At 44.7% G+C, this 13,881-nt stretch overlaps 1 protein-coding gene and 1 long non-coding RNA gene across 3 annotated transcripts in view; one reads left to right on the forward strand and one right to left on the reverse strand.

The window, feature by feature from the left end:
* Nucleotides 1-1,279: 1,279 nt before the first annotated feature.
* The window catches only part of JDP2 (Jun dimerization protein 2), a 46,604-nt gene continuing 34,002 nt past the window's right edge, over nucleotides 1,280-13,881 (forward strand). For both annotated transcript variants that reach the window (XM_043516188.1, XM_038406122.2), the window contains exon 1: nucleotides 1,280-1,424. Coding sequence is in view for 1 of the 2 variants with exons in the window: in XM_038406122.2 (XP_038262050.1) it covers nucleotides 1,382-1,424 (43 nt within the window). In the remaining variant the exon portion in view is untranslated. The remainder of the gene's footprint in view (nucleotides 1,425-13,881) is intronic.
* LOC122460561 lies at nucleotides 1,813-12,340 on the reverse strand. Its single transcript, XR_006281936.1, has 2 exons — nucleotides 12,227-12,340; nucleotides 1,813-2,673 (listed from the first exon to the last, which is right to left on the reverse strand). It is a non-coding gene; the product is annotated as an uncharacterized LOC122460561 (long non-coding RNA).

Below are 13,881 nucleotides of genomic sequence, written 5' to 3' on the forward strand. Positions count from 1 at the left end.
AACCTTTGGAACAACTCGTCTCTATTTTTAGCAGAGCTGCTTTTGAAGGCGGTTGAGCTGGCGCAGGTACTGCATCCAGGGATTAAGTCACTGTGGGTTCATGGCTTCCTAGATATTAAGCAGCACTTTGGTGAGTTCAGCAGTGGGAGGTTCACTAATCCCAGGGGGTGTTTCTGGGAGAGGAAGGAGGTAGGAGAGGGTGTAACTGGTAAAATCTGCAGGCAGCCAAAACCCGGTGTTGTAATGTCTGAATCCGTCTGAGTTTGGAAAGAGCCCTGCTGATATCACCCTGTGGAACTGTTAAGAGGCAAAATGCAAGAAAGGAAATGAAGTCCTTTCCAAACACTGCAAATGAGGGAAATTAACACCCATTCCTCCCACCCCACAACTGAGCTTGAAAACTTCTTTCACAGCAAGCCATCCATCCAATAGAGCAATCCTTCATCTTTCCCCCATCCCTACCACTTCTCTCTATCTATCCTTACTTGTACTTGTGACAGAGGCCATACCACAGTATCTGAGCTCTTCCCAAGTAATTAAAAATAGACTTTTTAATTGCAAGACCTTTCACACTATGGTGCATCAAACCAGGACAACACATGGTTCTGTTGCTCAATGAAGAGCCTTTATGGAAATGAAGTCAGGCTAAACATTGATTGTTAATCTTCAGTGTGCATTTGTTGACGTGGTCCATCTTCTGTCACAGGATCCTAGGCAAGAGATTAACATGTTCAAAATAGGAACCAGTTAATCTGGAATAAATGTTCAATACTTCATGGCACTAGCAGTGTAAACAGTGACATCACCAGTGAACATTTGAACCAAGTGATTATTGCCTTGATTTTTCTCAGCTGGAATGTGGAGAACATGAGCATAAAATATTTTCCCCTTAGCTCGTTCTGCCGCTGTAACTGAGGGCTGGTGTGCCTTGCTGAGAACAAGTAAAAACGATGCACCTTAGTTTGCTTTGGAGAGGTGTGCATTCTCTTTTAACAGGCTGCGGGCTGTGCCTAGAATTCCTATTCGGCTCCCCAGACTGTGCTTGGGAATGCTGGCTGATCCTCTCTCCCCCCCACTCCCCTGCCAACATCTGTGATGGCGGGGGGGGAGGGGGGGATATTATTCTGAGTTTGGCATGGTTCCTGTAACAGCGTGGCCTGCCCCTTTAAAGGCCAAGAGGCCTTGGGCCAGTCAGCCCTGTTCAATCAGCTGTGCCCTGCTACACCTGTGCAGGGTTGGATTTAAGAGGAAGGAACTTGGAAGGCCAGCAGTGGAGGGCTGGCTGGAGAGCAAAGCAGAAGGCTGTGAAGAGCTAGAGGAGAGCACAAGGGACACAAAGGCCAGCGGGAAGGCCTGGGAATGAGGCTGAGGCTGAGGGGAGATGTGGAAAGGAGCCCAGGAAGGGCAAAAGATGAGTGCAAAGGGTAAGAAGAGAAGTGCTTGAGTTCAATTTGCCTTTTTTTTGTGTGGATCTAAAGGTTTGCATTATTATCACAATACACTGGGATATCTAAAGGGGGGAGGGATAGCTCAGTGGTTTGAGCATTGGCCTACTAAACCCAGGGTTGTGAGTTCAATCCTTCAATGAGCTGTTTGGGATCTGGAGCAAAGATTGGGGATTGGTCCTGCTTTGAGCAGGGGGTTGGACTAGATGACCTCCTGAGGTCCCTTCCAACCCTGATAATCTATGATTCTATGATATCTAATGTTAAATGTTTCTGTGTCCAGCTAAAGATGCTACGATGTGGCCGTTAAAAATAAGAAATTGCTGGAATTGGCAAAATCAAAAGGCAAATACAAATTCAAGAGATGGACTCAATGGATTTCCTTTATGTATAAAGTTCCAAAACATTCAATTATTTAGTTTAAATTATAGAATCAATGCCGTTTGGGAAAAAATAATCTCAGTGAAGATGGACACAAACACAGCAGTTTGGAAAAACATGACCAAGATAAGAAAATGATGTTATCAATCTTATCAATATGTGTTCTCTCTCTCTCGATCTGATAAGTGGCTGTTGAAGGGGGGGGCTGCCTTGTGGTTGAGTGTTGGGGTTGCAGCGGGCTTGCCTTGTGTGTGGGACGTGCTAATTTTTTTGCATTTCAAAGGTGGTAACTCTAGGAAGGAGGAGCTGGGCCCAATTTAAGGCTTGGTCAAAGACTCTGTTTTGTGTTTGGTTTTGGATTTGTATAACCTGGAAGGGGTGCTTTTTTGCTAACAACTTAGCAAGGAGGGCCAAGTTGCTGAGGGAAAACTGCAGGCCCACCTAGGCCACCAGAGGGTGCTCTGGAGGCAGCAATCCTGTTAGCCCCTCCCATTCTCATGCCTGTTAGATGGGGAATGTCCCATAACCTCACTAAGGCAATCTGGGAACCAATGGATATGATGACTATCAGGGAACAATTTGTATAGTGGGGGTGCTGAGAGCCATTGAACCAAACTGTAAACATGGTCTATAATGGAAACCACTTCAAGCCGGGGGTGTGGCAGCATCTCTAGTTCCAGCACCTATGATGACTACAAGCCACTTTCCTGGATGTTCCATGACATGCTGTCCTCCTGGCCTCACAGATGTCAGCAAGACAGACCACAGAGTTTCACATACAGTCTTCAGCCCTCCATAGATCCTGGGCTCAGCTTGTCTGATATAGACACATGGATGTAGATACCAGCTGGAGGTGGGACAGGAGAGCAGATGTGATGTTTATATTCCAGCCTATTAGCAGCACTGTGCTAGTTAGTATAACACTGTCCCTGAGGAGATCAAAAAGTAGCCAATTGAAATTAACCTTCCAAAATCCCTCACTACTTTCTTTAAACATCCAAGGATGGTGGACAGGCAAACTAGACAGGAGTCTGCACTGTGTTGCGGCTTCAGAAAAGGCCATTAGGATTTTGAAGAGTAGTCCAGAGAAGGGAAGTGATAATCCTTGTCTATACAGCTCTGGTGCAGTTTCACATAGAATATTGTGTTCTGTAATGGAGAGAGATTAGATTTCAGTCTTGGCTAAATGATAACCAAGGTGGAATCCTGCAAATAACTGCAAGGGGGGCTCGGGTTATTTAGGGTGGAGCATGAGGTGTGAGTATGAGTAATGGAATGACATAAATAAAAGAGAGAATTTAAAGTGAAGAAGAAAAAGCTTTCTGCAAATAAAAGGTATGGGACTGTGGGATTCTTTCCTAGGGGATGGGAGCCCAATATCTGTCAAGATGTTAATAGCAATAATTAATCATTATAATTGATAATAACCAATCATGTAAAAGTAGACTTGACAAAATGACAGGGCTATATAATAGAACAAGTACAAACGAGAGCAATGTACCAGATGGGAACTAATGGTTTTTTCTGACTCTAACTGAGGATTGGACCTCAGGGGGTTGGACTGAAGAAGCTGCAACATGCAAGTGAGGTCTCATTACCTCCCTGCTGTAATGAAATCTAGGCTGAGTCAGTTAAGCCCTTTGGGCCGGGAGATGAATTTGCCTCTCAGGCCTCTTGGCTGAGGCTGTACAGTTGCAGGAGGTGAGTGTCTTATGGTGTCAGTTTTGACTGTTTTGATGGGAGATGATCTCCAAGACCCTTGAGCTGATTTATTACACAATCATACCATAGTTGCCATCCTCTCTCTTCCTGTTGTAGCAACCCGGCAAGGTACTAACAAACTTCAACCTGACTTTATTTTCCTCAGCCCTTTGGTACCACTGTGATAGGGACTGTGTAAAAATGCATGAGAGAGCATTAAGAATAAATAGATTTCCCACTAATGCAGAGCAAGTGAGCAGCAGCTCCTCCAGGTGCCCAGAAGAGGCCTCCCTCTGGGGCAGGGCTCAAATCCACTGAAGCCCAGGACTGAATTAGCACTTCTTGTGGAATGGTCCCTGACTAATCTGGACTGGAGAGTGAGCTCTGTGAGCTGGAGTGTGTCAATGATATGCCAAACTGTGGGAAGTAAAACCTGGCTCTCCTTGCTCCCTATCCCCACAGGCTCCAGCCCTGTGGTGGCATCACACCAGCCTGCAGGGATTGCTGAGTAAAACAGGAAATGTCTGCTTTATGTTTGAGTCCCAAGCCCATCTGAGATCTCAGCCTGCAGTGGGTTAGACTTCTAGGCCATGAGGTAGGCAGGGGAGGATGTAAAGGACACAAACAATTGGAGTCTGTGACCCAGGGGAACAGCTTGGCACATGCCTTCTCCAACCAACCTTCACATCTCATAGTGTTGATGTGAATCATCACTATCTCTTAGAATCATAGAAGATTAGGGTTGGAAGAGACCTCAGGAGGCCATCCAGTCCAACCCCCTGCTCAAAGCAGGACCAACCCTAACTAAATCATCCCAGCAAGGGCTTTGTTAAGCTGGGCCTTAAAAACCTCTAAGGATGGAAATTCTACCACCTCCCTAGGTAACCCATTCCAGTGCTTCTCTACCCTCCTAGTGAAATAGTGTTTCCTAATATCCAACCTAGACGTCCCCCACTGCAACTTCAGACCATTGCTCCTTGTTCTGTCATCTGCTACCACTGAGAACAGTCTAGATCCATTCTCTTTGGAACCCCCCTTCAGGTAGTTGAAGGCTGCTAACAAATCCCCCCTCTGCAGACTAAACAAGCCCAGTTCCCTCAGCTTGCCTCATAAGTCATGTATCCCAGCCCCGTGATAATTTTCGTTGCCCTCTGCTAGACTTTCTCCAATTTGTCCAATTCTGTGGGGGGGGGCCCAAAACTGGATGCAATACTCCAGATGTGGCCTCACCAGTGCTGAATGGAGGGGAATAATCTCTTCCCTCGATCTGCTGGCAATGCTCCTACTAATGCTGCCCAATATGCTGTTAGCCTTCTTGGCAACAAGGGCACAGTGCTGGCTCATATCCAGCTTCTCATCCACTGTAATCCCCAGGTCCTTTTCTGCAGAACTGCTGCTTAGCCAGTCGGTCCGCAGCCTGTAGCAGTGCATGGGATTCTTCCGTCCTAAGTACAGTGATCATGTATGTTTAATTCCTGTCCTGTCTCTGTGAGGTTCTTAAAAGGAAGCCAGAGAGCTTCACAAAAATTCCCCATCCCCAGCACCAGAGTTAGGTTCTGAGTGAGAATCTCTACCTGAGCATTGATCGACAGCTATCCCAGCATCAGACATCCTTGGTATGTCCTGGCCTGGGCCACTAGTTCAGCTGATGACTATCTCATTCTAATGGGAAGTCATAAGATCAGAGGGAAAATGTGAATGAGAGGGTGATGGAGGACTGAGTGTGCCCTGAATGCAACTTGTCTGATCAGGGAAAGAGGGAACTGATGATTCAGGATCTGGGGAGAGCAGCACGGAGAGAACAACTGCAGCTGTTTTGCAGGTCCCCGACCCAGAGCCACTGACTTCCACTCATGGGCAATTGGCCATGGCACAAGGGAAACCCTGTGGAGATTGTAAGGATGAGGGTAGGATTTTCAGCAGCATATGTGGAATCCCCTTCTGTTGTTTGGTCTCTGCCCCACAGAACCTTCATTCTAAATTCTACTTGACACAGAGTGGGACAAAGATCGGCAAACATAGGGGGAAGGGAGAGGAAGGACTGGAGGGAATGAGAGAGGTTCCCTTGTAACCCAGCTCAAGGCAGCATGTGCACATCTTGGTGGATCTGTTAACTATTTTTGGCTTTTTGTTACCTTTTTCTCCCTTTTCATGTTTCTTTGGTTTCATAGCAGGAGGGAGCTTGAGGAAGGGGTTTTAATAAGGTGAAGGAAGTATCTTGGTGAACATGTCTGAAGAATGTTGCAAGTATAAGGGATAGCATGGAAGGAGGCATGGAGAAACCTGTGAGATAAGTATGTAGGCTGGCATCATTGGTGGAGCAGAGAGGGCACGGGGAACACAAATGGAGCCTCGGTCTAAGATATAGGGATTGCATGATATTGGGCCTTGAAATCAATGAGAAAGTGATAATACATCAAGATGAGATCTGTGATGTCAGCCAGAGCAAGTTAATGGAGGACCTAATCTGCTCCTACAGGTGTTTGCTGTTCCACTTCGCCGCTTGCGTTCTCCAGACTTTGGCTTCCTCTGGTTACAAGCCCTCCTTGGCCTTTTTCACCAGGGGGCAGTAGCAGCCTGTGCCCATCAGCTTTCTCTAGATAGGTGCAGCTTCTACCGTGCTGTGACGGGATCAGTTCCTGGGACGTTTTTGTCAAGAATCTCTGGAACTTGAATGAACCGATGACACTTCAAATGCAATTTGACACAGTGTGCACCTTTTTAGGTTACCGAAATCCTGCTCTGCAACATTCAGAGGCTCACTGGGCACTTGAGAGCCAGTCTGAATATCCCACTGCAGGATATGGACCTCCTTGTAATGTGCTCACACTGGAAAATGGCGTTATTCTTCATGTTCCTCCCACATTTCTTTACCGTCATTGCAGTTTACTAAAGCAGCTTCCCCTCCTGGTGTCTTTATATAATAATAAAATGACTGTTGAATGAAGGGGGAGTCCCATGAGGCCAGGGCTGCTCTGGAGTGCAGATTTTCCCTAGAGAAGACCAGCCCTGGGAAGAACGCTGGCGAAAGAGAATCTCACACTGCAACTGTGGAGAGGTTTGTGATTTGGTGGGTTTAGGCTCTTTCCACAGAGGCTGCTATTTCTGCACTCTCTGATCTGGGCGCAATGATTCCTTGCGCTGTGACTCACCAGGCATTGCATCCCTTGTTTTCTGTGGGCAGCCCATTATGCTTTGTGATGATGTTTTGCTCAGCAGAGAGTGACTGATTTTGATGACTTTGTGGTGGTTAATACATTTCCACTTACTCTTAATAAAGAGCCTATAAAATATGTGATCTATGAAATGGTACTTGTCATGGTAAAACATTCTCAGGGTTGGTAGCAGTGACTATAATCCAGGGCGCCCACATATTGCCCAGCCAAGAGCCATGCTGGCAGTTTGCCAGGTTGACTAATTCCCCTGAAGCAGAGCCAGTTGCTGCCACCTTCATCTCTAATCTGGCAGTGAAGGTTGCATGATGCAGCAGCCACTGGGGTGTGATTGATCACCTCAACATTAAACACTGCTGGCTGGGAAATAAAGCCTGTACAGGCTTCATGACTTTATTAATGATGAAGACAGATGCAGAATGCCTCTCAGAAATCTATATTTTGTTGTCTTCTAAAAGGCTGTTGGAGGTCCGCAAGGCTCATAGGAAGCCCCTCTTCTGCCAGCCAGAGGGAAAAATCTTTGTCTAAAAATAAATCAAAGGCTGGTCACCCATGACCATGCAGTTGCTGCCTTTCTCATGAGTGTGGGCAGCACCCCATGCAAAAATCATGTGCGATCATTTTGCTTCGCCCCTGGCTCTGGGGCTGGTGTTCTTAACCCCCGCAGCATCTCATCTGATGGCTAAAACCTGTGAAGCTGCAGATTCCTGAGCTGAAGGCACTGGGCCCTGGTACCAGATTAGCATTTTTTTTATTTCATTTCATTTAGCTGGATCCTGCAGAGCTGGGCAACTGCCAGTCCGTCTGTCAAGAAGGGAACTATTTGGGGAATTTTTATGATGGAACAATATTTTTTTGGTAAACAAACGGAAAGCTGTTAAACAGGGACCTTCACCTCTCAGCTCCCGGTTCACCTCCCTCACTGCTGAGATGCCACAGTGACTGCACTGTCCAGCGTGAAGAGCTCCCTTCACGGCTCTGGCAGGGGCAATACAAATAGCAGGGTTCCCCCCCGCCCCCCCTTTCATTAACTGCTCAACAATAAATGTGGGGAAGAAAAAGAGGTGTTTTGGTTCATGTGATAGAAGCATTTCCTTGGGGGTGTTAACTCTTCAGGTGCCTGAGGGCACACTGGGTATATATCCAAAGATCGGGGACTCTGTGGATTTGCCCACACTGTGCATCAGTGAGAACATCTTACCCCTTAATTGACTGCACGAGAGTTGATGCAGTTTGGGACATATTACAGCTGCTTTGTGTATCAGTCTTGGAATTAGTAGAGTTCTGCTTCTCTGCTACACTGTTTAATAAGCTCATCCTCCCAGCACATCCCTGCCCCATTTATCTGTTTCATCCTCCTGTCTGACATGTTCTCTGAGCCTTTAACAGACTCTGAGAACTAGTAGGTAAGGTCAGAAAAGCTAAGGGGAAAAGGGGTTCTGGAGAGCTGGCAGTTTCTCAAAGAGACCGTATTAAAGGCACAATTGCAAACTATCTGATGCAAAGGAAAGAGGGAAAGAATAGTAAAGATGGCTGCATCAGGAGCTCTTTAATTCTGTGAAAATCAAAAAGGAATCCTACAAAAAGTGAAAACATGCATGAATTGCTTAGAAGTTTAAAAGAAGGACACAAGCATGTAGAGACAAAATCAGAAAGGCTAAGGGATAAAATAAGTTACATCTAGCAAGAGACATAAAATAAAATAAGAGATTCTATAAATACAGTAGGAGCAAAGAGAAAGACAAAGGAACATGTTGACCCCCTGTTTAGTGGGGAAAAAGAACTAATAACTGATGACATCAAGATGGCTGAGGTGTTTAATGTCTATTTTGCTTCAGTCTTCACTAAAAAAGATTAATGGTGACCAGGTACTTAACACAATTAATATCAACAACAAGGGGGAAGTAACACAAGCCAAAATAGGGAAAGAACAGGTTAAAGACTATTTAGATAAATTAAAAGTATTCGAGTTGACAGGGCTTTATGAATTTCATCCTACGGTACTTAAGGAATTAGCTGAAGAAATCTCAGAACGGTTAGACTGTTTGAGAACTCATGGAGGATGGGGGAGGCCTTAGACGACTGGCGAAAGGCAAACCTAAAAGTACATGCCTTTAAAAAGGGGAACAAAGAGAACCCAGATAATTATAGACCTATCAGCCTCACTTTGATACCTGGAAAGATATTGGAACAAATTATTAAACAATCAATGTATAAGCACCTGAAGGTTAATAGGGTTATAAGAACTAACCAGTATGAATTTAAAAAGACAAATCATGCCACACAAATCCAATTTCCTTCTTCGACGTGGTTACTGCCTAGAGGATAGGAGAGAAGCAGATGTGATATATCTTGATTATAGTAAGGCTTTTGGTACAGTCCCACATGAGTCTCTTAATCAAATTAGGGAAATGTGGTCTAGATTAATTTACCATAAGGTGGGTGCACAACTAGTTGAAAGACCGTACTCAAAGACTAGTTTTCAATGGTTTGTCAAACTGGGAGGAGGTATCTATTGGGGGTTCCACAGGGATCAGTCCTGTGTCCAGTACTAGTCAATATTTTCATTAATGACTTGGATGATGGAATGGAGAGTATGCTTAAAAAATTTGCAGATGACACCAAGTTGGGAGGGGTTGCAAGCACTTTGGAGGACAGAATTAAAATTCAAAATGACTGACAAATTGGAGAATTGGTCCAAAATCAAAAGATGAAATTCAACATAAGTGCAATTCAATTCAATGTAAGTTCAAAGTACTTCACTTAAGTACTCCACAACTACAAAATGGGCAATAACTGGCTAGCTGGTAGTACTGCTGAAAAGGATCTGGGGGCTATGGTGTATCACAAATTGAATATGAGACAACAATGTGATGCAGTTTCAAAAAAGGCTAATATCATTCTGGAGTGTCATGTAAGATATAGGAGGTAATTGTCCCACTTTATTCGGCACTGGTGAGGCCTTAGCTAGAGTACTGTGTCCAGTTCTGGGTGCCACACTTTAAGAAAGATGTGGACAAATTGGACGAGTCCAGAGGAGAGGAACAGAAATGATAAAAGGTTTAGAAAACCTGACCTATGAGGAAAGGTTTAAAAAAACTGGGCAAGTTTAGTCTTGAGAAAAGAAGACTGATGGGGGAGCTGATAACAGTCTGCAAATATGTTAAGGGCCGTTATAAAGAAGACAGTGATCAATTGTTCTCCATTTCCATAGAATGTAGGACAAGAAGTAATGGTCTTAATCTGCAGCAAGGGAGAGTTAGGTTAAACATTAGGAAAAACATTCTAACTACAAGGGTAGATATAATCGGAATAGGCTTCCAAAGGAGGTTGTGGAATCCCTATCATTGGAGGTTTTTAAGAACAGGTTGGACCAACACCTGTCAGGGATGGTCTAGGTTGACTTGCTCATTTAAGTTGACTCAGCACAGAGGGTGGACTTGGGTGACATCTGGAGGTCCCTTCCAGCCCTACATTTCTATGATTCAATGATCCTATGTAGATTGTGAGCTGTCTAAGGCAGGGACTGTCATCTTTGTTACTTGTTTGTACAGCATTTAGCACAATAAGCCCCTGATCCTTGATTGGGCTTATTAGTCACTATTGTAATACAAATAAAAAATGAGACAGCTGACTTGCCACCCAAAAGAAAGCCTTCCATCTTTGAAGTGTTCATTAGTAGGAAGTTTTGGTGTAGTCAGGAGCTGACAAGGTCAGGACAGGCAGCATATGTGGACAATTGAGGAGTTAGAGGGTGCATTGAGGGAGATATAGGTTGTTGTTGTTTATTTGCCTAAAAGACTGAAGCTAGCAATGAGAAGGGCAGAATCTTGCAGCATTTCATGGTGGTGGGACCAAAAAATTTGTCTTTGAAGGAACCTTTAGTGGGTCAACTAGTCCATCTCCCTGTACTGAGCTAGCTTTGATTTAATGGAGCATCCAGTCTCACTTTGGATATGTGTGCTCTTGAGTCTTTTTAACTGGAATTTGTTGCCAGTTAAATCGAGTGAGCCAACACATTTGTACATGCTAGTCTGGACACTCTACAAACATCTGTTCCAGGGCACAAACGTTTGGACTGTCCAGACTAGTTTGTACAGACGTGTTGGCTAACTCAGTTTAACTGGCAGTCAGTTAACTGGCGTTAATACACTCTAGTGTAGACAAACCTTTCAATTCTCTCCAGTGATGGTGATTCTCTTCCTTACCTATCACCTTGTTTCATTGTCAAATTGTTCTGACAGTGATGAAGTCTTCCCTACCATTTAACTTAGGCTCACTTTGCTGCAGGCTCATCCGGTACTCTCCTCATTGACTAGCAAGAATTGCTGGTGTGAACACACATTATGGGATCTTTCACCTCTCCCGTCTTGCTTCTGCCTTGGGATCTCTCCCTGACCTCATTAACTATTCTTGCATTGAAACTTTTATTACTAAAGTGTTGTTTTTTTTTTTTTTTTTTTTTTTTTTTGAATGAAGCAAAATAGCCAATGAGCAATTCCACTTTCTCTCTGTCCTACTGCCTTCTCCCCTCCCTGGGCAGTAGCAGCCCCTCACTTTCCTTTGTCATCCTGTGGCTTCTTCTCTTGTTTCTTTTGTTCCCTTCTGCAGCAGGCTCAGCAGGATGGTTGGAGCCTTTGCCTGTTAGTTTGCACCATCCTCCTGTACGTGGTCCCTGGCGTGTCTCGGTTTGCCTATTTTTTTAATTTGATCCCCATTTCACTTTCAGGTCTTTAAAAATCTCCTAGTGCTGCCTCTTTATCCCTTTGTTACTTCTACTTACCCTTTGCATTGGGATGGTTTTCTGCCCTGCTGTGCTATTCTGCCCCTTGGCATGGAGGGTAGTATCTAGGCACCTCACATATATTAATGTAGTGAGAGAAGATGAAGAGGAAGGATGGCCCAATGGTTAGGACACTAATGTAGGATATGGGAGACCTGGGTACAAGTCACATCTCTGCCACAGATTTCAAGTGTGATTTCAAGTGGGCAAGTCACTTAGCCTCCCTGTGCCTGAAGAGTAATTATGCAGCTAATAATACTACCCTACTTCACTGGGGGGTTGGAAGGATAAACACATTAAAGATTGTGAGGTGCTCAGCTGCTATAATAACAGTGACCATATAAGACAGGTTTCAGAGTGGTCGCCGTATTAGTCTGTATCAGCAAAAACAAAGAGGAGTACTTGTGGTACCTTAGAGACTAACACATTTATTTGGGCATAAGCTTTCATGGGCTTATGAAAAGCTTATGCCCAAATAAATTTGTTAGTCTCTAAGGTGCCACAGGTACTCCTCATTGTTTTTTCATGTAAGACAGACCTATCCTCACACTGCTCCTGGGACGATGACAGTATGATTACCCTATTTTACACATGGGGAACTGAGGCACAGAGAGAGACTGGCCCAAGATCACACAGCAAATCTTGTGATCCTAGATCTTCTGATTCCCAATGCTACACCTTAAACAGATACCTGGGTAGTAACAGTCCATGTGACTTCCATTTCCTGTGGTTGCAACACTTACCAACTGTTTAGGAACCTCTCTTCTATCTCCTCTTCCTGCTTTGGGGTCTATAGCATCCACTGTCCCCTGCTGCTGACTTTCCCTCTCTTCTTTTCTCCCTTGGTTTTAACCCAGAGATATTCAGCATGCATATCTCTTATGCCCATCTACCCCTCTGAGCATGTGTTATATCCCTGATAACTAACCCAGCTCCATTCCCCTTTATCTCTCACTCCTGACCTGCTCATGCCCTTCTGTAGTTTATTATCTCACTAGGTCTCTGTGATGCACCCAAATCAGTGTTGTTCATGCATGAAACCCTCAGTTCCTCTTGTCACTTCCTATTTATACCATAAAGTTGGCTACAGTTTTGTTTTACATTACGTGCTTCTGCAATTTTGCTCTTTCTCCTTTGTCCACCTCCATATCCCCCATTTCAATCTGGAATTTGACCCTTATGTGTCAGTTTGGAGCCTTGTATTCCAGATGTGCAACCACATTAAAAAAAACAACACCAATGGGTAGGAGCTGGAGTCCCACAGCTATACTGAAAAGGTCATGGCTAAGATGCTAAATAGTTGTAGAGGACATGAACACGCCCGCCCCACCATTCTCCCCTGCAGTGGTTGTGCCTATGCTGGGTCAATCCTCCCATTAATAACGACTTCCCTGATACTCAGCCAATATCTTTCTGGTTTCTGTCCTTCAACTGTGTCCCAGCTCGGTTTCCCTAATTTAAAGCCCTCCTAGCCTGGTACCTACAAAATTGGTTCTAATCTGCACAGGCCTGTCTCCCCCATGCATTCCCAAATGAATGTGAAGGCTCTGTGAACCCAAACCCACTGTCTCCTCTAGTGGAACACTTCCTGAAGGATCTTTCTTTAGTAAGTCACCTTTAAACTGCAAGGTCTCTGAATAAATCACCAAAAAAGGAAGGCTAAGACCAGGAAAATAGATGGTGCCTTGCTAAGAAGTGTCTGAGTGGAGTTCTCTGGCTGGATGCAGGGGTTTGCTATGCTGTGTTCAGTTTCTGGTAAGGCCAAGTCTTGCTGATCTTTATGTACAAAATGGCAAAGAGTCCTGTGGCACCTTATAGACTAACAGACGTATTGGAGCATGAGCTTTCGTGGGTGAATACCCACTTCGTCAGATGCAGATCCAGACGAACACGGCTACCCCTCTGAAGGTATATACAAGATGTTTGTTTACTGGATAATGGCCTCATCTGGTTTTTGCCTCCCACTTATCTCATGTGGGACGGATCTGTGTGGATGAAACCTCAGCTCCCTGGCTCGTCTCTTCTATCATTTCACCTAGTGGTTCAAGGTGCTCAGTGCTTTAGGGAACATAATTCTTCACATGGCTCACACACAGGGGTCTTCATACAATGGATTATGTGGAATAAGTTACATTTGCCTTTGTCCTTTTAAAAATACAGTCAAAGCATTAGTTATCCCTGAATCTCGAGTGGAGTCTCTGGAACGTCTGGGTGGAAGGATAGTGAATGGCTGGCAATTGTTATCTTTGATATTCAAGATGTTTAAATAGGGAGGTTTAAAAACCAAAACATGCTCATTTTCTAGCTCAAGACCTAGCCCTAATGGCCCCCGTGCTGCCATCATGAAACCCATCCGGCTGAGCCTTCTCAGTGCCACAGGTCCTCAGACTCCATAAAG

This window comes from Dermochelys coriacea, chromosome 6 (assembly GCF_009764565.3).
Source record: "Dermochelys coriacea isolate rDerCor1 chromosome 6, rDerCor1.pri.v4, whole genome shotgun sequence".
Lineage (NCBI taxonomy): Eukaryota > Metazoa > Chordata > Testudines > Dermochelyidae > Dermochelys > Dermochelys coriacea.